The 23,683-nt window shown below is 38.2% G+C and overlaps 1 protein-coding gene across 8 annotated transcripts in view; it reads left to right on the top strand.

Moving 5' to 3' along the window:
• Positions 1-23,683, top strand: part of LOC109621844 (P protein) — a 284,696-nt gene that overhangs the window by 259,107 nt on the left and 1,906 nt on the right. For all 8 annotated transcript variants that reach the window (XM_029871101.2, XM_029871100.2, XM_019695783.4 and 5 more), the window contains 8 exons: positions 8,036-8,473; positions 9,841-10,025; positions 10,095-10,829; positions 10,900-11,226; positions 11,292-11,449; positions 11,515-11,704; positions 23,279-23,426; positions 23,491-23,584. In XM_029871101.2, coding sequence (XP_029726961.1) covers positions 8,036-8,473; positions 9,841-10,025; positions 10,095-10,829; positions 10,900-11,226; positions 11,292-11,449; positions 11,515-11,704; positions 23,279-23,426; positions 23,491-23,584 — 2,275 coding nt within the window. The remainder of the gene's footprint in view (positions 1-8,035; positions 8,474-9,840; positions 10,026-10,094; positions 10,830-10,899; positions 11,227-11,291; positions 11,450-11,514; positions 11,705-23,278; positions 23,427-23,490; positions 23,585-23,683) is intronic.

The raw sequence follows: 23,683 nt of genomic DNA on the forward strand, positions 1-23,683 counted from the left end.
CAACGGCGCACTGATGCAGAGTAAGCTCAATGATCTTACCGATTACTCCTCGGCGGCAGGTCTTACAATCAACGTCAACAAGATCAAATCGTTGGATGTAAACACGGTCAATCCTTCCAGCTTCACGTTAAATATCATGGCAAGCAGTAGAGAATGTTGAAAGCTTCCAATATCTTGGTAGTCGAATAGCGACCGATGGTAGCACCAAGATCGAAATAAGTGCACGAATCAAGAAGGCGATGGCTGCCTTTGCGAGTTTAATAACTGTTTGGTAAATAAAACAATCAGATTCGTCGATGCACCAAAATCCGAATTTTCAGGTCTTGATCAACGAATGCCTGCGGTATATAATTCGTGCCTGGTGGACTCATAATTGGATTTCCAACGTGGAGCTCCAACGCGATCGTTAATGTCATCAAAAGCCGATAGACATAAATTCGGGAGCGAAAGTGAAGGTGGGTCGGCCACACGCTACGCAGGGCCGGAAACAAAATCTGCAAACAAGCGTTAGATTGTAGCCCATCAGGACATCGCAGAAGAGGCAGACCCAGAGGTTCATGGCGGCGCAGCCTCAACAACGAAATCAGAGGAGGTCTGACCAAAGTCTACGCTCCATACAAATTTCAAATTTTTTGTATAGACAAAAGTCTACGAGGGAGTCTATGATGGCCAAAATTTGGTCTACGTGGTTTATGAACAGCCTTTAGTCAGGACGATGTCGGGTAATCGCCCAGGATGGAGATCTTTCGTGAGTGCCATATACACTGCTCCAAGACGACCTAAGAACGAGTAATTTGATGAGGAGTCCCTGATGCTGATGTCGGGGACCTGGCAAAGTAGGGAGCGATACAGTCAGCTCTTTTTACGCGGTTTCTATTTTCGCGGCCGCGTAAATAAAAACTTCAAACATTTTTTTTCTTATTTTTGAATGATTCGTCGAGAAATGGTGATAGTTTTTTACGCGTTTTTTTTTTTTAATTTTTTTTATGTGGTACATATCTCCCGCGTAAAAAAAAAACCTGACTGTATAGGGAACCAAGAGCTAAACAAGGTCAAGACCAAGGTAAATTTAATGGAAGGTACTGGCATATACGCAGTCAGTAGATGCGGGGAGAGGCTTATGACGGGGTGGTGGGGGCGACTGCTGGCGAGTTTGCTTACGCTGTACTCTATCGGTTTCTGTGGGGTTGTTAGGGTTGCTAGGAGTTGTTTACCCTCACACACGGTGTACAACATTTAGAAGGTGATATCTTCCGGAAAACTGACAGTTTTTTGATGACGTAATTCAAATCGTTCAGAGGCGATCTAGTACTCCACATAAATATGATCATGTGAAGAATGATTAAAAAGACGTCACATGTTTACATCCAAAATGTATGTTTACATAGGTTACTAGCCTGCCTTGTGTTATTTATGCCGTGCCCTCACACAAGTGAAATTTTTTGTCGTAGTGGCATAGCTACAGCAGTTTCTACGTTTTTAAAATGGGAATTTCACCCGGAGTTGTAACTTTTTGGGCGACAGGTGCTGATGGGGAAGATGGGTGGCAAGGACTAGCCGTGCCCGTTGGTACCCAGGTATGCAGGCCCGGATTAAGGATTGTGGGGGCCCCAACAACGCCAAAAAAAAATAAAAAATAGGTCTTTTGGATTTGGGGAAGGAATTAACACTTATGTTGCCGGCAGGGTACCCGGGTACCTTTTTCAATTTCAAATCTCGATATTTTAATGGTTATTGAGACTAGGATGTCGAAACTCTGTTAGATCTTAGAACTCGTGAAATACATCAATTAATGGAGTTGACCGAATTTTAAAGTGAGGAGAGGCAGGGGGAGCATTTTTTTATTACGTGGAAGGCCGGCAGGGTACCCGGGTACCCACGAATTTGAAATGATCATATCTCCGTCAGTTTTTCAACGATTTTGGAAATTTTTAGCTCATTCAACTCAGAAACTCATCATCTATCGGGAAAATATTTGATTCGACCGATCTAATCACCGTGGTTTTCGGAAAATCCATATTTTTGGGAGCATGTCCTTATACCATATTGAATCATACATTATTAAGGCTAAGATACCTTAAAGTGTTCATGGTCAATCATGGCCCCACGGGAAGCGTGTTCCGAAATCACAGTTTCAAAGTCAACACGTTTTATGATTCCAGGCCGGTCAGATACAATATGCCAAAGCAATTTTACGATGCTTGGTACCGAAATTGCTACGAACCTACCGAAAATCCCGTATATTGTATTGTATAAAAACATGGATCCGGAAATCCGGATTTTTCGGTACCTATGGTGATCGGACCGGTCCAACCAAATACGATCTCGATAGATAATGAGTTTCTGAGTTGAATGAGGCAAAAACTTTTAAAATCGGTGGAAGAATCGCTGAGATGTGATCATTTCCATTTCGTGGGTACCCGGGTACCCTGCCGGCCTTCTACGGGTGTTTTTTTGCTGGCCACACTACGGTTAAGCATCCGTTCTGTTTCGTATTCTCTGTATTGTTTCTTCCATTTGCTACTTCAATTGTTTAACGATCAAATATGTTTCTTCCGTTCCTTGCTATCACGAAACTTGCTTATGATGCCGTCCACATCCAACTCCTTCAAAATGTCATTCTCACTGCTTAGAATTACCAAGTTTGACAACCTCTCATCACCCATACTCGTCCTCAACCGGTTCTTGATGATTTTCATCTTCGAAAATGACCTTTCCCCCACTAGCATTCGTTACCATCAAGCTTAAATATATCCGTAGCGCCACTTCCGCATTTGGAAACGCACTCTGCAGGTTATTCTCGTAGAGGTATCTGTACAAAAACGATTCAGAAGATGAGTCAGCAGGTATTCCCGTTTGTTTTATGTACGCAAATAGTTGAAACGAATTTCCCAAATCCGGTTCCAGGTCGTCAGGAAAGCCTGCTTCCAGTTTGGACGAACCGCGTTCCAACTCCGATGAACTAGCATCTACATTCTACAGAAACCCAAAACGGTCCCTTATCACTTGATACGCTGCTGATCCTTCATCCAGGCAATGAACAAGCGTGTCGATCACTGGAATTTCAGCTTCGGTCTTGAAAGTTTCCCTTGGAGTTGCTGTTTTTTTTTTTTTTTTGTTTGTATTTACGTGTATTTTAACTTATGCTAATTCTACACTTAGCAAAGGAGTTGCTGTTGTAGTTTCAGCTGTCCTCGATGATCCAGGATAATCGAGCCGGACACTTCTCGCTCGTTTCCGCACGTCTTCGTAATTTGCCGTGCCAGCCATATCGATAGCAGCTGTTTCATAATCGTCATATGCGCTCCTTCTTGAATTGATGACCTCCTTCAGAGCGTTCATAGATGCCACAGCGATGTTCAAGGTAGTGGTGTTATTTTGCAACACAAGCGTCGTTGCATTACACCGCTAGAGAACGTCGTACCAAAACTTGGTGTAGATAGCGATTTCAATTTTCGACATTTTGTTTAAAAGTCCTCTAGCCTCAGCTTTTACAATATCTTTCTCGCCCGCGTTGTTGGAAATATTCGTCAAAGCAGTCTTGATCGCAGAATACCCATACAGCAACGCTTTAACGGCATCCGATCGGCAAGACCACCTCGTATCACTCAAGGTCAGTACACTCCAACGCTTCTGTAAGAACCTGGTATCGTCCATATGAGCACGTGAAGAAGTTGTACAAGCTTTGAACAAAACTGAAAAACTTTACAGCAAATGGGCATGCTAAGGCTGCTGACTTGCCCACCAAATTAAGCGAATGGGCACAGCATGGAATGAAAGTTGCAGCTGGATTGCGCTGAATTACCAATGCTTGCATGCCTTTGTACTTCCCTGCCATGTTCTGAGCGTTATCATACGATTGACCGCGGCAATCATCAATGTCAATTCCGTGCTTGTCAAGGAAATTAAGAAGTGCCTCCATCACATCCTTTCCTGAATGTCCACAATTCGGGATGAATGTACAAAAGCGCTCGACCGGATTTGACCCTTCCATGTACCTAAACACAACTGTAAGCTGGTCAATGTGTGCTTCATCTGGCGATGAGTCAACAGACATGGAAAAATATTTTGCTGCCTTCAGTCGACTGATCACAGTCTGCAATACTTCGTTAGCCATAATTTCTATCAGCTCTTCGCAAGTCGTGGAAGAAAGGTAATTTACATGCCCCTTTTGCTTATTGCCGTGCTTCTCAATATGCTGGGCAAGAAATGGGTCATGTTCAGCTATGAGCTCCAGAATGCCCAAGAAGTTTCCATTGCTGGAGGAACCGAACGTTTCATCATTTCCCCGAAAAGCTAATCCGCGTTGACACAGAAACTTTACAGTGCTTATCACCCGACGGAGCACTTCACGCCAGTAATTTGTTGACTCTTCCTGTAAATAATGAAAAACAAACAGAATATTGAATGTTTAATAGAACTCTATCAATATTGCCTATACTTTAACAACGATAAACATGTTTTTTTGGCAGCTTTATTTAAAAAGCTTCATTCAGAAAATAATGTATGCATTTTGGAAAGCATTACTGAATTTTAATTACAATATGCGATGTTTCTAAAGCATGATAAGTTGCCGAAATTAATACAAGTTTAATTTTTATTCGAACTACCCATGTAATAAATTTCAAAACAAACTTGAAGTAGCTCGAAGAAGCTTGGCAGCCATTTATTAAATGTTTCAATGAGTGAATGGAACCCCCAGCAAGTGCGAGCTGTTTCATTGAAAACCTTTGGTGTACAAACGTATAAATATAGAAGACAAACCTGTAGTGCGAAAACTTGGGTCGGCACTTCCAAGCTGATTTGATCGCACAGAATATGCAACGATGGCCTCCAGATGGAATTTTGATGTTTCATGGAGAACGATTTTTTCATGCTCACGCTTCCAGTTACAAAACCCTTCCCCGCAGAAATTTGATTGCGATGCAGCATTCATCAGCGTGCAGTAGAAGCAGTATAATTTACCAGTCGCCGCAGAAAAACAAAGCCAATCGCGAAAAACTAGCTGACCACTACGTAGTTTACGATAAAACATTGCCTTAACGCACTTCCTGTCACCGACTTTATCAACACGCTCTTGATAGTAGAATAACTAGCCACAGAAGTCCAATGTCGTGACTGTTCGTGTGACTAACATCTAGTTTGCCACGCCCTTACAGCGTCAGCAGCGGTACTAGAAGTGTCAAGTTAATTTTGTTTACAATAACAAAAGGTCCTCTACAAGATGGACACTTGTAAATAGTAAATTATTGCAATTAAAGTTATTAAAATAATTAAATACGAAATATGACTACAGCGCCATTGGAGTTCTAGTATATTTCTATTCTCTTGATGGACTGAATACTTCTCGAAAAGCGTTTCGTCGCAACTGTTCACTGCTCTTGGCCCTCGTTAGATCCAGTAGTCTGCTGCTTGAATACTACGTCCGGATTTGGACCATTTACCAATGTCGCCACAGTAGTTTCCGTCCTGATTTGCACTGTCCGTTTCTCCATTGTTTTCAACATTTTCTTCACACTTTTCTGCCCATAACTGCATAACAGTCACATTCGACAAAAGTAGGCATTGGAGAAAATTGAGCTCAAAGTTTGCAACTTGCACTAGTATGGAAAAGGATCTAAATTAAAAAAAAATGGCAAAAATTCAAAGTTAATTACTCCGCAACGAAATCTTCTACAGCTCTTCTTGTATGCTGGGCGAGTAGTTCAAAAAAATATTAGAGCAAAATATGATTGATTGTACACTATGAGGCCAGTGTGTATTTCCAGTGTGCCTGTTATGCGGTTACATTCGTTAATATTTGTTAATGAGACAAAACGACTTGGTATTTTTTTCACATTAACTCAATATTGACAAAAACTGCAAATGTTACAAATATGCAGTTATGGGCAGCGTGTGTGCGTGAGAGAGAAAGAAAACATTGTCGCAGACGCAGCCGATAGAAGTGATGTTTTATAATGCGTATGTTATGGAAACTAAATGAAAGCAATTAGTAATTAGTAATCAGCGGAGCCAGCATTTTCTTTTTTCTTACTCACTCTCCTAAACATACACGAGAAAGAAACAGATGGAAGAGGGGGCAGCTTGCCTCCTCTTTCATCTCGCTCATTTTCCTGCATGTTTAGGAGAGTGAGTAAGAAAAAAGAAAATGCTGGCTCCGCTAATGGTACCCAACAATCGCCTACGGATGGCGGACTAAAACTAAAAGATATGAATCCGAAGACGCAAGTTGTAATCCTGTAGAATCCAAAGTATTTTATATGATTAGTTTATCTCTGACAAAACAAGCCTAGAGACCAGCAGATCAAAGTTTTGTTTTGTCAATGATAACTTTTTCACCGAAACAAAATCTGTTATTTAAGAACTCTTTCTTTTCAGGAAAAACCGAATGACATTTATAAGTTAAACGAGCGATTTTGTACAATGTATCAAAATATGTATCCATTTCTAGTATACTTTTTTTGTTCTTGGTTTCGAACAATACTTAAGAAAGCAATACGAAAATAAAGTTTATGTAAAAAAAATTAAGAAGAAGGTTTTTGTGGGGGCCCCTAAAATGTGGGGGCTCGGGCCCCGGCCTCCTAAACCAAAACCCCTACAAACGCTTCCGTAAAGCCTCTGAAACCAGCCTAAAATGTTCTGACACTTCCTGAAACGACTCCGAAACCCCCTTAAGACCCACTCGGACTCCATGTAACGCACATGAGACCTTCGGAAACACCCAAAAAGGAACCTGTAACCTTTCATTGCTCTCCTCTGTAAACACATGTGTGTGTGCATGTGTGTGGACAGGGATAGGTGCACGCATTACATGTGATACCCAAACAATATTCATTAGAGAACCAGGATGGGACCGTCGGATTCGTGGAAGGCCGCCTATACGTTGACTTTTTGCCAACGGTCTAAACGTTGGGTTTCAGTGGGTTTCAATCAGTGGTGGACACGCTTGCCGTTAACCGTTAATGCATTTCGGACGAACATTTCAAAATGAACTTTTTCCTTCTGGGAGATTCCCCGGTGTTTTCCCTGGGGATCTCGATGGGTTTTTAAGAGATTTCAGAAGGCTTTTCTAAAATTCAAGGGATTCGGGCAAGTTTCCTTCCTAAGAGTTTGCTAGAAAATTTACGGAGGTCTCAATTTAGGTTTCAGAAGTTGAAACACTTCCGAATTTCAACGTATTTCAAAACATTTTAAGAAATCAATTAAATATCAATGAATGAGCTTATATAAGTACATACACCGATAGATCACCAGTTACGCTTGCATATTCAATGATATATATTCATCCATTTTGGAAATATTGCTTGTCACATATTTTGAAACCCCCTTCCACTTCTAAGCGTCACGTATTTTGAGGATGGCCCCATGCAAGTGGTGCATCACATCACGCTGGCAATAGAAAATGTTTCTCACATTCAGGATAATCCCTTTTCTCTGGACTTGCAAAGAAGGGTATACTTATAAACAATCAAGGCAAAGATCAGGAAGCTTGATTCTCCTTAAATTTTCTAGATTGACCTTCATCGATATAGCTCAATGGAGACGCATGGTATCTTACACGCTTAAGAGGTACTCAAATCGACACAACTAATAAAAAAAATCTGCCAATTGAAAATATTACAATAATTCAGACAGAGAAAAAAAGTAATTAATCGCCTTCCTAATGTCTTAATCTTATTCAATTCACATTAACAAAAAAAACGAGAATGGAAAATAATCGAACATGACTGTCCATTTTACTAATTGAAACCGTCGACTAGACGGTAATTTATCGATTTTCTCACACAAGTTGTCGCTCCCGTCGTCAATCCCATCTACTTAGCTACTCATCAGCTCTGTCAACACGGGGATGAACCATCCCAATGTCTATCGAATTCCAACGAAATTGATTGGTCGTTCCACCGATTCCAACATCACACATGTGCTTGCTCCAGTGTGATTAATGACCGCACCGGGTTGGCAAATTCGCCAGCCACCATAAAACCAAAATTGGCACATGATTGAGCGGTTCCGTTTTCCCTTTCCCATTTCGCAGGTCCCGATGACGATCCGCTGCCGAACGAAGACTGTTCGGCGGACGACGGAGATGACAATAGCAAGGAGTTTATCACAATCAAAGTCACAAACCCTAGTCAGAATGGGGGGGACGGAACGGACAGCGCCAGTGGTAAACTGACGGCAACGACGACAGCGACGGCCACCCCATCGCCCCGCGCCGGAAACAAACACCAACAGAATGGGGAAAAGCACGGCCACAACGCGACTATGGATCACGGTGGCGAAGGGGACGAACACGAGGTCACCATGCACAGTATGCATGGACATCCGCACCAGCAGCACGGCAAGGTGTTTAGCACCGTGAAGATCTCCGCACTGCTGGTGGTGTGGCTCATCTTCACCGGGTTTCTGATGTCCAAGAACGAGAAGGAGCTGGAACCCCGCCAGATGTCGATCCCGGAGGGGAGGATCAGGAGTAAGTATCGGCCGGATCCGGTCATATGGCGACCCATTATTGTTTGCACCGTTAACCCTCAAGCGGTAGCGATAAAACAGAATACAGTCTTCGGCAAAGTTGCTGCAAGTTGCTTTCATTATACAAATCGTAGCTTTGTATAATGAAAGAAGTTATCGTTGTACCCGTAGACTTGGGGATCTAAACTCAACAACAGTTTGGATGACCTAGGATATCCCGACTGATCTGATATTGTCTTTTGAACTTTCAGAAAACATACTAGACATGATAGATTACAAATCGTAGCTTTGTATTTATAATGAAAGAAGTTTCCGTTACATCCGTAGACTTTGGGAACTAAACTTAAGAACAGTTTGGATGACCTAGGATATCCCGACTGATCTGATACTGTCTATTAACTTTTCCGAAGACTTACTGGACATGATAGATTACAAATCGTAGCTTTGTATAATTAAAGAAGTAACAGTTACACCCGTAGACTTTAGGACCTAAACTCAAGAACAGTTTGTATGACTTAGGATATCCCGACTGATCAGATACTGTCTATTGAACTTTCAGAAGACATACTGGACCTGATAGATTATAAATCGTAGCTTTTTATAATAAAAGAAGTTTCCGTTATACCCGTACACTTTGGGATCTAAACTCAAGAACCGTTTGTATGACTTAGGATATCCCGACTGATCAGATACTGTCTATTGAACTTTCAGAAGACATACTGGACATGATAGATTACAAATCGTAGCTTTGTATAATTAAAGAAGTAACAGTTACACCCGTAGACTTTAGGACCTAAACTCAAGAACAGTTTGTATGACTTAGGATATCCCGACTGATCAGATACTGTCTATTGAACTTTCAGAAGACATACTGGACATGATAGATTACAAATCGTAGCTTTGTATAATTAAAGAAGTTACCGTTACACCCGTAGAATAGGATCTGAACTCAAGAACAGTTTGGATGATCTAGGATATCCCGACTAATCTGATACTGCCTATTAACAGGGCATGATAGATTACAAATCGTAGCTTTGTATACTGAAAGAAGATATCATTACACCCGTAGACTTTAAGATCTAAACTCAAGAATAGTTTGGATGACCTAGAATATCCAGAAAAAAATATTCTGCATGATATGCTACCCTTTTTATGCTATTGAGTACCAAAACAACAGAAAAACGTAGAAAAATATCCATAATAACGCTTGGAAAAATTCCGGCTTCAAAGGGATAACCAGCTAAAACGATTATTGCATCGACATTCCGACGTTTCGACGTATATGTCGTCTTCTTTATTTACTGGCTTCGTTTTATTGTTTGTGTGCGCAATTCACATTCAATTATATCGAAATCTTCTCTGATTCAGCATACATTCTTCCGGACTCACCCCCTGGATCAAGGGTAGGAATCTACCTCAAAGGTGCCTTCCTCAACGACCAGCAGCACAACATGACGAGCAACTACGTCTCGGTGAACCTGCAGCTGCTGTACACCAATAGCAATACCTCTAACCTTACCAACATCCAAGATCATGATGTAAAACATGTGGAGGTAAGGGGTTTAAGTCACTAACAGTTCATAAAAACAAGACATTCATGTGCCACACTTCCCTCATTCCAGAACGTTACCGACGCCTGGTTGGTACCGGTTCCGGCCTATCCCGACCAGATGGACCGAATGGACGAGATCACGCGCAAACACGTGTTCGACATCGGCACTGCGAGCCATAGAAAGGTGGCCAACGGGAAGGCGGTCATCCGTGTGCACATGTCCAGCAACGTGGAGGCCGACGTTCCCGTCAAGTTCACCTACGACTCGACACCGATCGACAAGGAAACGGGCGTCATCTACGCTGCGATCGTACTGCTAGGACTGTACGTTCTCATCATTTGGGAGATAGTGAACCGTACGTTCGCAGCCATGATTGCGTCCACGTTGGCCATCGGTGTCCTCGCCGCTATGGACGAACGGCCCAGTATGCCGAAGTTGATCTCGTGGATCGACGTGGAAACGCTACTACTGCTGTTCGGAATGATGATCATGGTCGCGATCCTTTCGGAGACCGGTATCTTTGATTTCTTGGCAGTATACGCCTACCAGGTCACCAACGGTAGAGTTTGGCCACTGATCAACTGTCTGTGCATCTTTACGGCCGTCCTGTCGTCGTTCCTGGACAACGTTACTACCGTACTTCTAATGACACCGGTCACGATAAGGTTATGCGAGGTGATGGAGTTAAATCCGGTGCCGGTGCTGATGTCGATGGTGATCTACTCGAACGTCGGAGGCACACTGACGCCGGTGGGCGATCCGCCAAATGTCATCATTGCCTCCAACAGTTACATCTCCAAAAATGTAAGTTCTTTTTATCTAAGTTACACAACCACTTAAAAGTTCTTATCCCCTCACCCCCTCCGTTTTCCAGGGAGTCAACTTCGCCACCTTCACCCTGCACATGGCAATCCCGATCGCGATCGTGATGGTCACGACGTACTTCCAGCTGCGCATGAAGTTCAAGACGATCAGCGATCTGCGGTTTAGCGAACCGCAGGACGTGCAGGAAATTCGCCACGAGATCGCCGTCTGGCAACGTGCAGCCGCGTCGCTGTCGTCCTACTCCAAGGACGAAGATCTGGTACGCGAAACGCTGCTCAAAAAGGTCAACAAGCTGTCCCGATCGCTGAAGAAGAAACTGGTCAGCGGCTCGGTACCGGTCGAATACAAAGCCACCCTGGAGGAGCTCAAGAACAAGGTATGGATCCCTAGCGAACCGTAAGTTAATCACTCGGATCTAATACTTTCGAATCTTTCCCACAGTACCCGATCAGGAACAAGGTGCTGCTGGTCAAGTCTGCGGTTACACTGGCGTTCGTGATCACGTTCTTCTTCTTGCACTCGGCCCCGGATATCCAGAAGTTGTCCCTCGGTTGGACCGCCCTGCTGGGAGCCGTACTGCTGCTGATCCTTGCCGATAGGTATGTTTTCCTATTCATTCAGGTATATCAGAACAGTTCTTCTGACCCGTTGTTGAAAATTTTAGGGAAGACATCGAATCGGTGATCGCCCGCGTCGAGTGGTCCACCCTGCTGTTCTTTGCTGCCTTATTCATCCTGATGGAAGCGCTCGCCGAGCTCGGGCTGATCGAGTGGATCGGAAAGCAGACGGAGAATGTTATTTTATCCGTATCGGAAGAATCTCGTTTAGCTGTTGCCATATTACTCATTCTCTGGGTAAGTATACCTAGCAGTCGTAGGAATCGGGTGGGGAATTAAGATGTTGGTACAGCTGTCAGTACAGTACTTCAGAAATTTCATCCAGTTCCTTGGTCACAAATTTATTCAGGTATTTGTACAAGAATTCTTGCTAAGAATTCACCTTTGGATCCTACGAGATTCTTTCCAGCAGTTTCTTCAAGAATATTTTCCGAAATTATTACAGATTTCCTGAGCAATTATTTTCCAATTCATTCAAGAGCTCCTCCAAAAGTTCCTCCAAGAGTTCCTCCAAAGATTATTCTGGAATTTCATTATAAGATCAATTTTGAATGTTCTCCCACCTTTCATAATCCTTATGGCAACCAAAAACTTAATTACCGTCGTGCTAAAGAGGTTCCAATGACTACTCCCAAATTTCACGGTGCATTACGGACGATGTGAGCTCTTGAACTTACTTTGGAGACTTGGTCCCATGAACTTCAAGTGCATCAATAACTACAATAAAATAAATTAAAGACCCCTTCTAAAAATCCAAAAAGGGGACATTTTCAGAAATTTCTCAGAATTTCTTAAAGAATTGGAATTGAAATTGGAAATTGTAAAACAAAGTTTCTCCAAGAAATGCTTGCAAAAGTTCATTGAAATATGTCTTTATGAATTCCCCAAGAGATTTTTCCAGAAATTTCTGTAGAACTTTCTCAAAGGATTTCCCCAGAAAACTCGTCGAGGATTGCTGAAAAAGTTCCTCGACGAATACAGTAATTTCTCCAAAAATTGGCCTGAGAATTTCAAAAAAAACTTCCTCTAGATATTCCTTCAGAAACTTGTTCAGGGTAATTGCTTCGAACGTTCTTTCAAAAAAACTCAAAGAAACTTAACCGAATATTTGTTTAATGATTCCTCTATCTGAAAATTCGTCCAACGATTCTTTCAGAAATTTCTCCATAAAATTGTTCCATAATTTCCCCGAGTTTCTCGCGACGCTTTTTCCGAGGATCTTCCCAGAAATTCTTTTGAAAATTCCTTTAAAGTGCATCCCTTTTAAATTTCTCCGGGAATTCCTTTGAAAAGATATTGTCACAATTTCCTTTAGAAATTCCTCCGAACGTTCTTCCAAGGATTCCTCCATAACTTCCTTCACAACCTCCTCCAAGGGCTTTCCAATAAAGATTTTATCGAAAAAAAATCTTCTGAAAATTGCGCGTGTTTCCGAAGATTAATTTACAAATTTCCTTCGAGAAATTCTGTTAAAAAAATGTGGGTTCGACTCATGCTACCCCAATAGTTCATCCAAGGATGTCTTCAGAGAATCTTCAAGATACTCCGCAAAGAATTCATCTAAATATTGTTTTGAGTTATCCCTAAAAAATCGAAAATTGTGTTTTCAAACAAAATTACACCTAAGACATCTTAGATATATATTTCCATCATTTTTTTTTCTTTAAAATCTTTAAAAAAACTTCCTCTATTAATCTGTCTGAGAGTTCTTTCGAGGATTTCTTCAGAAATGTCTCCATCAATTCTCCGAGGTTCCTGCGAGCTTTTCTAAGTGGATCTCGCCACATTTTTTCAATGACTCGATGATTCGTCCGAGAATTTCAATAAAAATTCCCCCGAAAAATGCTCCAAAATTTCTTTTTTTAATTTAATTTTGGTGAATTTTGACCTTATGCTAGTATTTCATAGCCCAAACTTTTTTTTCTGAAATACCTCCGAATGTTCTTCCAAGGATTACTCCATAAATTCCTTGAGAACCTCTTCCGAGGATTTTCCAGCAAAGATTTTTTTGAAAATTTCCCTGAAGATGCTTCCAAAGATACTTCACAAATTACCTTCGAGAAATCCTTACAAAAAATCGTGGATTTGACTCGGGCTACTCCATAAGGTTATGATTAGTTGGCGATTCAGTCATCAAACGGATAGAAAACGATGATTAAATTTGCATCCAACGTTTCGCTTCGTATGGAAGCTTCTTTAGGGACTCTTAAATGTAGTTTTTTATTATTTGTTTGTTATTAGTGCCTGATTCCTTACCAATTTGTATCGTTTTTTCGTCTAGTCAGATTTGTTAAACGTTGAAATGTCAATATTGGTTGAGTCTGTTTTGTATATTTCATGAAGATTATGGTGTCATTTGTATGCAATATTTTCAAAGTGTACTTGCTATTTGTTTTGAGTGTGGTAGCATTACGGAAAGCACTAATTTGTTAGGGTCTTCTCTGGATGGATTATCGAGTCTTGTGTCAATAATACTATGGTCTATGGTCTGTTTGTGTTAGGTCTATTGGTGTCATTTGTTTTGGCTCTATTTTTAGCGTTTTTATAGGTGTGTAGTATTCCTTCATAGGTTGCGTGTAGATTTTCTGTATCTGGTTTGATTACTGTTTACTCAGTGTTGTATATGTGAGAACTCTCTAGGAACTGGAGGTTAGTAGATTTGTGTATTCTGTCTACTATATTACTACTTTATCTAACTTAACGAGTGTTCCATTGCTGCTGCGTGGTTAACTAATGCTATCTTCTCTCTAAACTCTGCTATTGCTCTGTCTCTGTTTGTGTGTCCGTCCTGTCTCAGCTTTTGCAGCTTCCTCATGTTCGATCGATGGCCACAGAGTCTGCTCTTCAATTTTGTCGTTGTAACAAACAAATAGTAAATAAACTACATTTTAGAGTCCTTGAAGAAGCAAAGCAAAACGTTGGATGTAAATTTAATCATCGTTTTCAATCCATTTGATGACTGAATCGCCAACTAATCATAACCTGAAAGTGCATCTACAGTCACTAAAAAAATCTTCCATAAACTGCTTCAAGAATTCATCTAAATATTGTTGAGAGATATTAAAAAAAAATCCTGAAAAGTTGTATATAGAAGCCCTCCCAATTACAACCTAAAATTTCTTAGATATTTGCGCCATTTTTTTTTCTTAAATTTCTACACCTACAAATAGCCACCTCTTACTATGGCAGACGAAATATTGGGAACCAAACAGAATTCCTAAATTACCCATCAAATGAAATCTATCGAGGGTTTATTTTCCCAAAATTTGATCCCTCGATAGGCATTACTCTCTTATCTCGAACCAAAAGGGAAGAATCTTGGCTTACATTTGGTGAATAACTTAGCGATACTGATTTTAGATAATGTTTTCCGCCACAGACACCGTGACAACAATTCTCTCAAGGATTTTTCCAAACTACTGTTCTAAGATTTTTTCTAGAAATTCTAGAAGGACACACATACGGAAGTTTCTCTAAGAAAATGGTGTTCTAAATTGTGATTTACTAATTCCTCAGGGAATTCTTTAGGGGTTGCTTCAGAAATTTCAATGATATTTATCATAGAATTCCTCCAGCAATTCCTTTGATTTTTTAAAGAAATTTAGGCTGACACAAATTTCGATTTTCTCTTATGTCACCCCTCCTCAGATTTTTTTTTATAGAAATTCAACACGTTGAGGAAGGACACAAACAAATTATTTAAGAAATTCAAAAATGTTTAACCCTTATGTAGACGACAGAGTACCCGGGTACCCAACACCCATTTGAAAAGCACGGTGTAGAAAAAAGCAAAAAAATTGTCGGACACATAACGGTTAAATGAAGTTAGAGTCGTCAAGAAGTTTTTTTAACAAATCCGAAGAGTTTGACGATTTTCCCAATTGTTTGGGTAATTTTTCGTCAAATACATTTATTATTTATCATCCCTCCCCTCTTGACCAGTCAACGAGCAAAGTGACAAAAGAAGAAAATAAGATTTGTTCCGGCCTTATCAGAAGAATCTTCTGAAACATCTTTGGAGTCTTTATGAACTATTTCGAAGATTCCTGCAGTAATACTTTCAAGAATGTTTCTTGAAATAGTTCTGGGAATTTTTAATAATATCTTCCAATAAAGATTTTTCCGAAATCCATCAAAAAAATGGATTCGACTCGTGCTACCCCAGAAGTTAACGCAAGAATGTCTTCAGACAAGCTTCCAGAAAATCCTCGAAAAATTCAGAATATTTTTACGAGATATCTTTGGATTTTTTTTTTTTTTTTCAAAAATTGTGAAAAAAAATCCTCACAAAATTGTAACTATTTCTCCAATGTTTCCGCCATATTTTTTTTTTAATTACTACAGCAAGGTATCCATGGCAGAAGAATCATTAAGAAACAGTCAGTATCGCTGAGCTACCCACCATATGAGGGGAGTGGTTATCTCATATATTTTTTGGGTTAAAATTACTCAAAAATGGGTATTTTGGAAATTAGCTCTACAAATCAGGAAAAAATAAATAAATAAATAAAAATATAAGTGTAGAATTAGCATTTAAGTTAAAATACACGTTAATATAAACAAAAAAATAGGAAAAATTATTCTAGTTTCCTCGATAGAACATTTCCCGAAAAGGGAAGGGGCCTTAGCTTTCATGGAGAGTGACTTAGCGATACTGATTTTTCTTAAATAATGTTTTCCACCACAAAATCCCTACAGAAACTCGTTCGAGAATTCTTCCAAAATATTGTTTTAAGATTTTTTCTCAAAATTTTTAGAAGAGCAGCTATGGAAATTTCTCTAATAATATGTTGTACCGAGTTGTGCTACAGAAATTTCTCTGATGATTCTTTCGGGAATTTGTCCAAAAGTTCCTTCAAAAATTTCTCCAACACTAATTACGAAATTCCTCCAGCAATTCCTTTAGAAATTCTTTCAGTAACTTATCAGAAGAATCTAGTGGGATGTATTTTTAATTGTTTATAAGATTCCTGCAGTAATACGTTCCAGAATGATTCCAGAATAGCTCTGAGAATTTTCAAATAATTTATTTCTATGAAGGCCTCGACAAAGAAACCAAAGAATCGTCGGAAATCACAGTTCTTCGATAATCTTTCAACAAGCATTTCACGGAAAAAATCCATAGTAGGATTTCTGAAAAAAAAATCAGCTAAACCTTGAAGGAAACCGGAGAGATTCGTAAAGTTTCTGGCAAAATTTAGAAACATAGTTTGGGACCATTTGGGCAGGGGTGCTACTTTGGTCACTCTTCACTACAACTTAGTCAATTCATAGCCATAATTGGTTTAAAATCTTTATTTGGGAACATTTCCGGTAAAAATTTTAATAGGAATTTTGATTTTTATTTTCAAAAAATCTAGGGTATTTTTTTAGATGAATATGAACACTTATTTTCGAACGAGAAACTTTTTTTTTTATTTTTATAGTTTTAATGTTGAAATGCTATTGAAACTATTCCTGAAATTTTGAAGATGCCTAAAACAACTCTTGATCAACCAAGCGAAGAAGTTTTGGAACATATGTCTACAGTAAATTCTCCATAAACTGCACTTATTTCTTTATTTCGTCAATCCAACGTAGACTAGTACATAGACATAAACATATACATAAATTTTGTTTTCTATTTCTAATTAATGCATTTTATTATTTTTTCATAGGGGTCTAAAAAGTAGTTCGTTCAAACTATGCGTGTCTATTTCTGTTGTTATTGAAATATTGTTTCAGATTATGCCGAGACATTGTAAAGTCAATCATTTCGCAATGTTCATTATAGATTCACATCATTTGATTAATTGGTCCAAATTTAGCGTAATCCGTCCGATTATAACAAGTTTTAAAAGGTGTTCGACTACGAAGACGCCATGTAGGCACATAGAAATTGAATTTAGATAAAATTTCAGATGAGTAAATTCGTTGCGAAATAATACCATTTACAAATGAGATCATGGCGATCTCACGACGCTCTTTTAATGTCTGAATGTTTATAAGCATGCAGGGTGCTTCATATGATGGAAGAGGAAATACTGTCCAACCTAGTTTCCGAAGAGCATATAATAGGAATTGTTTTTGTACTGATTCTATCCTGTCGATATGCTTTATTCTGAAAGGGGACCAGACAACGCTGCAATATTCCAGAATTGACCTCACATAAGAAATGTACAGAGTTTTTATTGTATACGGGTCTTCAAAATTGTAGCTGAAGCGTTTTATAAACCCAAGCATATTATTTTCTCTATGGATGATCGTATTGTAATGGTCTGTGAAAGTTAGTTTAGAATCCAAAATGACTCCTAAATCCCTAACTCTTTCACATGTTTCTACTTCTTGGTTTCCTAGAGTAATTGCGCTAGTAGGTGTGCTTAGTTTTCTGCTAAAAGTTATTAAATTACACTTTTTAACATTCAGCTGCAATAAGCTTTTAGAGCGCCATTTGTAAAAAATATGAATTTCCTTCTGAAATATACTTATATCTTGGTAATTCCTGATTTCCAAAAAGAGCTTCATGTCATCAGCATAGATAAGTAATTTGACTTTTTCAAGAATGAAGGAAATGTCATTTACGTACAGTATGAATAAAAGGGGACCTAGATGGGAACCTTGAGGAACTCCAGATGTGACTTGAATTGGATTAGATTGTTTTCCATTGAATTTCATTATTTGTTTTCGGTTCGTGAGATACGACTCAAGCCACTTTAGAAGCCCGAGTTCTATTCCATTTTTCTGCAATTTGAAGAGTAACAATGGAATATCAATCCTATCGAAAACTTTACTAAAGTCGGTGTATAGAGCTTCTACGTGGTTGCCATTATTCATGGCATTCAACGTGTAGTTAATGAATTCTATAAGGTTTGTAGCAGTAGAACATCCCTTAAAGAATCCATGCTGCTTATCTGTAATTCTGTGTTTTAATTGAATAAATATTTTTTCGTTAATTATTGCTTCAAACAGCTTAGGAATGCAAGAAATAATGGCTATTCCACGATAATTACGTACGTCTGATTTTTTTCCTGATTTAAAGATGGGCACTAAATTTGAATTATTCCATGCTTTTGGAAAGGTGCGGGACTCAATAGATATTTCAAAGAGCCAGAATAATGGAGCAGTTAGCTCAGTCGCTAGAGTTTTCATAAATATTGGCTGGATTCCGTCAGGTCCAGCACCTTTAGAAGCATCTAATTTTTGTAGGCCGTGTAGTATTTCGTGTACCTTGACGTGATTGACACCTACATCCGCTGGGTATTCAGGTATGTATTCAAAAAAATCACGGTCACGATCCTCTTCGGAAATATTTTTAAATACCTACGTACAATTGACAAATTGAGAGATAAATTTGTGAAAAATACCACTTAATTTGGTGGGATTCGATCCCACGACTCCGTATTGCTAATCCGTATCGCTCGCGACTCTTACCACATACTGAGCTTGCACCGATCAGATGGTCGGTGACGAAGTATGAGTCAGTCGAGCTTTATTATCAACATTCTAAAAAACAATACGTTCACGCTTGTTGTTCGTAGGCCGCGAGAGTGCAGGAGATGATTGGCACCTAAAAGTTGAAAAAGAGAAAAAGTTGTGAAAGACGGACCCGGTTAGGGTGGTGCTATGAATCCAGTTTGACTTTCTATGCCGCAGGATCGTAACTTGTTCTTCTGGCTTAGTTGGTTAAAGCACCGGACTAGCGACACGGAGTCGTGGGTTCGAATCCCGCCAAATTAAGAGGTATTTTTTCACAAATTCATCTCTCAATTTGTCAATTAAACGTACTTTACCTGCAAATACTGTAAGTTTTTACGTCTAGCTTCAAGATATTTTGAAAAAAAAACATGAAAAAATTTGGCTTGATTTTTTTATGAAATCTGTTGAGATGTATTTGATTTGAACTCGTGAAAAATTTTCAAAAAATTATTTTTAAGGAGGTTATTTAGTAAGCTTTAACTGCTGAAATTTTTGGAATGCATTTTTTTTTTCGTTTTTTAGTTATGGCCAAAAATGGCCAAATGTTACATATGTATAAGTATTTTTTTTAAATCGTAACTCAAGAACAATGCATCGTAGGAACACAGTTTTTAATGAAAATGAAAGCAGGAAAAAAAATATGAAGCGGAAAAAGTTTTCCACAAAATTTTTCATCGTTGAGAAAATTCATAACGAAAAGCCGGAAAAACTATGCCCGCATTCATGGAAAATTTACAAAAATATATTTTTGAAAAGTTCATAACCTTTTTTTCACCTCATTTTTCACAAAATTGGTCATAACTCAGGAAAGAAAAAAAAGTGCATTCCAAAAATTTTAGCAATCAGAGCTCAAAAATTTATTTTTGAAAATTTTCCACTATTTCGGGCATAGTTTTTCCGGCTTTTCGTTATAAATTTTCTCAACGGTGAAAAATTTTGTAGAAAACTTTTTCCACTTAATTTTTTTTATTCCCAAGAAAATTTTCTTTTTTTTTTCATTAAAAAACTTTGTTTCTACGATGCTTCGTTCTTAAGTTATGATATTTCAAAAAAGGCTTGTGTAGCACATTTGGACATTTTGCAACAAAATTGACCATAACTCAAAAACGAAATTTCAGCGAATAAAGCTTATAAAATAACCTTCACCATTTTTTTTTTTGTAATTTTTCCACGAGTTTGGGCATAGTTTTTGCGGCTTTTCTTTACGAATTTTCTCAACTGTTGAAAATTTTGTGGAAAACTTTGTCCAGCACATATTTTTTTTAGATTTCTGAGAAAATTTGCTTTCATTTCTTAAAAAAACTTTGTTTCTAAAAATTTCCACCTGAGTTTTCCGGGAAAGTAGGCGACCCTCAATTTTTCTCATTTTTTTTTTTTGTTCATATATCTATGCCCTGCCTGTGGAAAAAGTTAGACCCTTCGACCTAAACCCGTACGGTCATAAAAAATCCCCATAATCTCGGGTAAAATTATTCTGTCAATTTCTTCAAGAGTTGTTTCTTAAGGCTTGTATTGCTTCAACAATGTATCTTTTACCAGAAATCTCTAAATTAAAAAAAATATTAACTAAACAGCGATCAACTGCATCGGCCATGATTATATGATTATTTAATGATTCATGAAAATGCGAATAAAATAATCAAAGATTGCCTTGGTCGATCACCGGTTTACGCTGTTTAGTGAATCTCCTTATTTGTAAGTCCTTCATTAATTCTACAAGTATTTTTTGGGAACGAATGTTACGCTGTTCCAGCTGGGTATTTAACAGTTGTGAAATTAGAATATCATTTTCATCGGTTTAGAAATTTTGAGCGGAATTGCTGGATAGATTTCTAAAAATACTTGCGGAAATTCCATCTGAATTAATGTAAAATATTAAAAAAAAAATGGAAAAACTTTTACAAAATATTAAGCTGCTCGTAGATTTTAAACTTTTCAAAAACAAAAACTTAGTTCTTTATCTCAAATTTCTTTGTAGCTTCTCTAGCCTTGCTCTTATTGAGGGTCATCAATATCCTCAATCTTATAAATAACAAAAAAAAATCAAAGACAAAATCTTCGAAAATGTCATCACAATATCATAATTTCTGAGATGTAGACGAATTCCACTACATATGAGTGATTCAACCGAGTTTTTTTGCAACTTTAATGCTATGAAATCTTGATTTTTTTACTAGAATGCCGTGTACAAATAACCAAAATTTAATCTAGCATTTTCAAGGCTGCTAGTTAGATATTCTTCCATAAAATATGCTTGAAAAGTGTCTAAAAATGCATACTTCCGAGAAATCCTTTACTTAGTCACAAAGTACCTGGGTGAAAATGAATTCGAGAAAGCAAATAGGGGAACATATATCCACGAAAAATACTTTTATAATTTTTGGCTGTACGTCCGGTGAAAAATAAAGTGGATCAAGTTCTCCCAGTAGTTGTTCCAGAAGTCACTGCATTCCACTCGTTCGAAACTTCTCCACAACTTTTTTAGAAATCCAATTCAAATTCTGTTTCAATAATTACGCCTGAAATGTTTCAGGAAAATTTAAAGAAATTTTAATAAGATTTTTTTTTTCAAAAATTTTGATTCCATTCCGATAACTCAAAAAATATAGAAGGATCATACTTACGACAATCAATCAAAGAATCTACAAGATATATTTTTACCATTTTATCACAAACAGCTATTCTACTAAAAATGTCTCTATAAGTACTTTCAAAGATTGTAAAATTTCAGAAATTCATTATATTCAGTCAGACTATTCTCAAAAAATTAAAACTGCATCCATTTAGGTGATTTTGAAAAAAATACATTCTTGATAATGATCCGATACATGTCGAAACGTCGGAGTAAGAGAGCCACTGCCGAATTTAGAGGGGGCAGAAGGGGGGGGCACAAAATTTCACTTAACGATAAAAAATGTGAAGCAAAAAAATGAGTAGTGCAAGAAACTTCTCTTGATTTGATTGTTATCATAAGAACGTCAAATTACTGTCTACTGTCAAGATGTACGTTGTGATTCTTTTGAGAAAAACTGCAACTATTTGCCCAGCATTTCATGAAATTATAATTTTTTTCTCCAAAACGTACCACCATTTATGTTTTTAATCAATTTCTTATGGGAAATTACTGGAAGTCCTTAAGAAAATCTTTGATTGAATTCTGGAGAAACTCCGAAACTCTATAAATTTCTTCTTCTAATTTTTTTCTGTTTAAAGTTTTTTGAAAATAATTTGGATAATTTTCTATGAAGTTTTTGGAAGAATTAAAGACTTTTTTGACATATAGAGATGTTTTTGAAACTCTTGTAAGGCTTACAACTTACTCGAATCAGAGAACACCTAAACATTTGGAACACTTTTTTAGAGGAAATCTAGAATGAAAATAAGGCAACTTATTTCGAATAGTTTAAGTTCGACTCATTTTTCAGTAAAGAGATTTTCTTGCTGAAATAAGGATGAATTCATGACGAACTCCTGATAAAATAAATAGATTTCTAGAGAAAATATTAGTGGAAATTGTGGTGAAATTGGCTAAAAATCCGGGTTTTCCGTCAAATAGTATCAAGAAATTTAATAAGAAATTCTATTAGAAATTTGGTCAAAAATTTCACTTGGAACTTGTCATGGATTGATTCGAAAAAATGTTCAGCATTTCCCATAATTATTTCACTTTTGATTTCAGAGTCTTGTGGAAAATTCTTTTGGAAAGTCGCCATAACTTCCCCTAGCAGTCGCGTTAGAATAAGTTTTTGTTCTGTCTTCACGGTGATCGACCTGCAATTTCTCCAGAGATTGCAGCAGCGGTCTACAAAAATTCTCTTTGGATTTTGCAAAAATTACAACAAAGATTGTGATATAAATTTTGCTAGAAATTTCTTGAAAATTCAGCTATAAATTCTTCTCGCAGTTTCTCTATGAACTCTGGCAAGAATTTTTACTAAATCTGTGATATAATGCCACGTGAATACACTCGTGAAAAACATTTTTACTTTTTATAAATTTCTACGCTAGAACTTCAAATTTGTTAGTGGATATCAATATTATTCCTAGCTCTGTCTATTGTTCTAGATTCAAACTCTACCCTTACAATTTTAATACCTTCATTAACACATCTGAAAATAATAAATAAATTAATTGTCCATGTTATATGGGCAAAAAATATATCTTATATAGACAGGGCCCCACAACACTGTGGCCCTGGGCCACCACATTTGTAAATCCGGCCCTGAAGAGAACATAAGTTGTTTTTGATCTCACAATAGGACTGACAAACCAAGAAATATTCCAAAGAATCGAGAATTCTTTGTCCATGAAACGGAAAATAATGACGTTTGTTACGTTCGTTCCTCTCACCAACAGGTTTCTGCATTCGCATCCGCCTTCGTCGACAACATCCCGCTGACGACGATGATGGTCAAGATCGCCATCGGCCTGGCCGAGAACGAAGCGCTCGATTTGCCCCTGAAACCCCTCGTCTGGGCACTCGCCTTAGGAGCCTGCTTAGGAGGTAACTATCGGTTGACCGACCTACTCAGAGGACTTCTAAACTAATCATTTTTGCTTTCTTTCAGGTAACGGTACCCTGATCGGTGCCTCCGCCAACGTAGTGTGCGCCGGTGTTGCTGAGCAACACGGCTATAGGTTTACCTTCATAGAATATTTCAAGTGAGTATTTTGCTTTCTGTGTGTATGAAAAACGATCTTCTAATCAAACTTACAATAAGCAAACGGCTGTTATATTGAAAAGGATCCAGCGTCCTTAGT

Source organism: Aedes albopictus, chromosome 2 (genome assembly GCF_035046485.1).
Source record: "Aedes albopictus strain Foshan chromosome 2, AalbF5, whole genome shotgun sequence".
In the NCBI taxonomy this organism is placed as follows: Eukaryota; Metazoa; Arthropoda; class Insecta; order Diptera; family Culicidae; genus Aedes; species Aedes albopictus.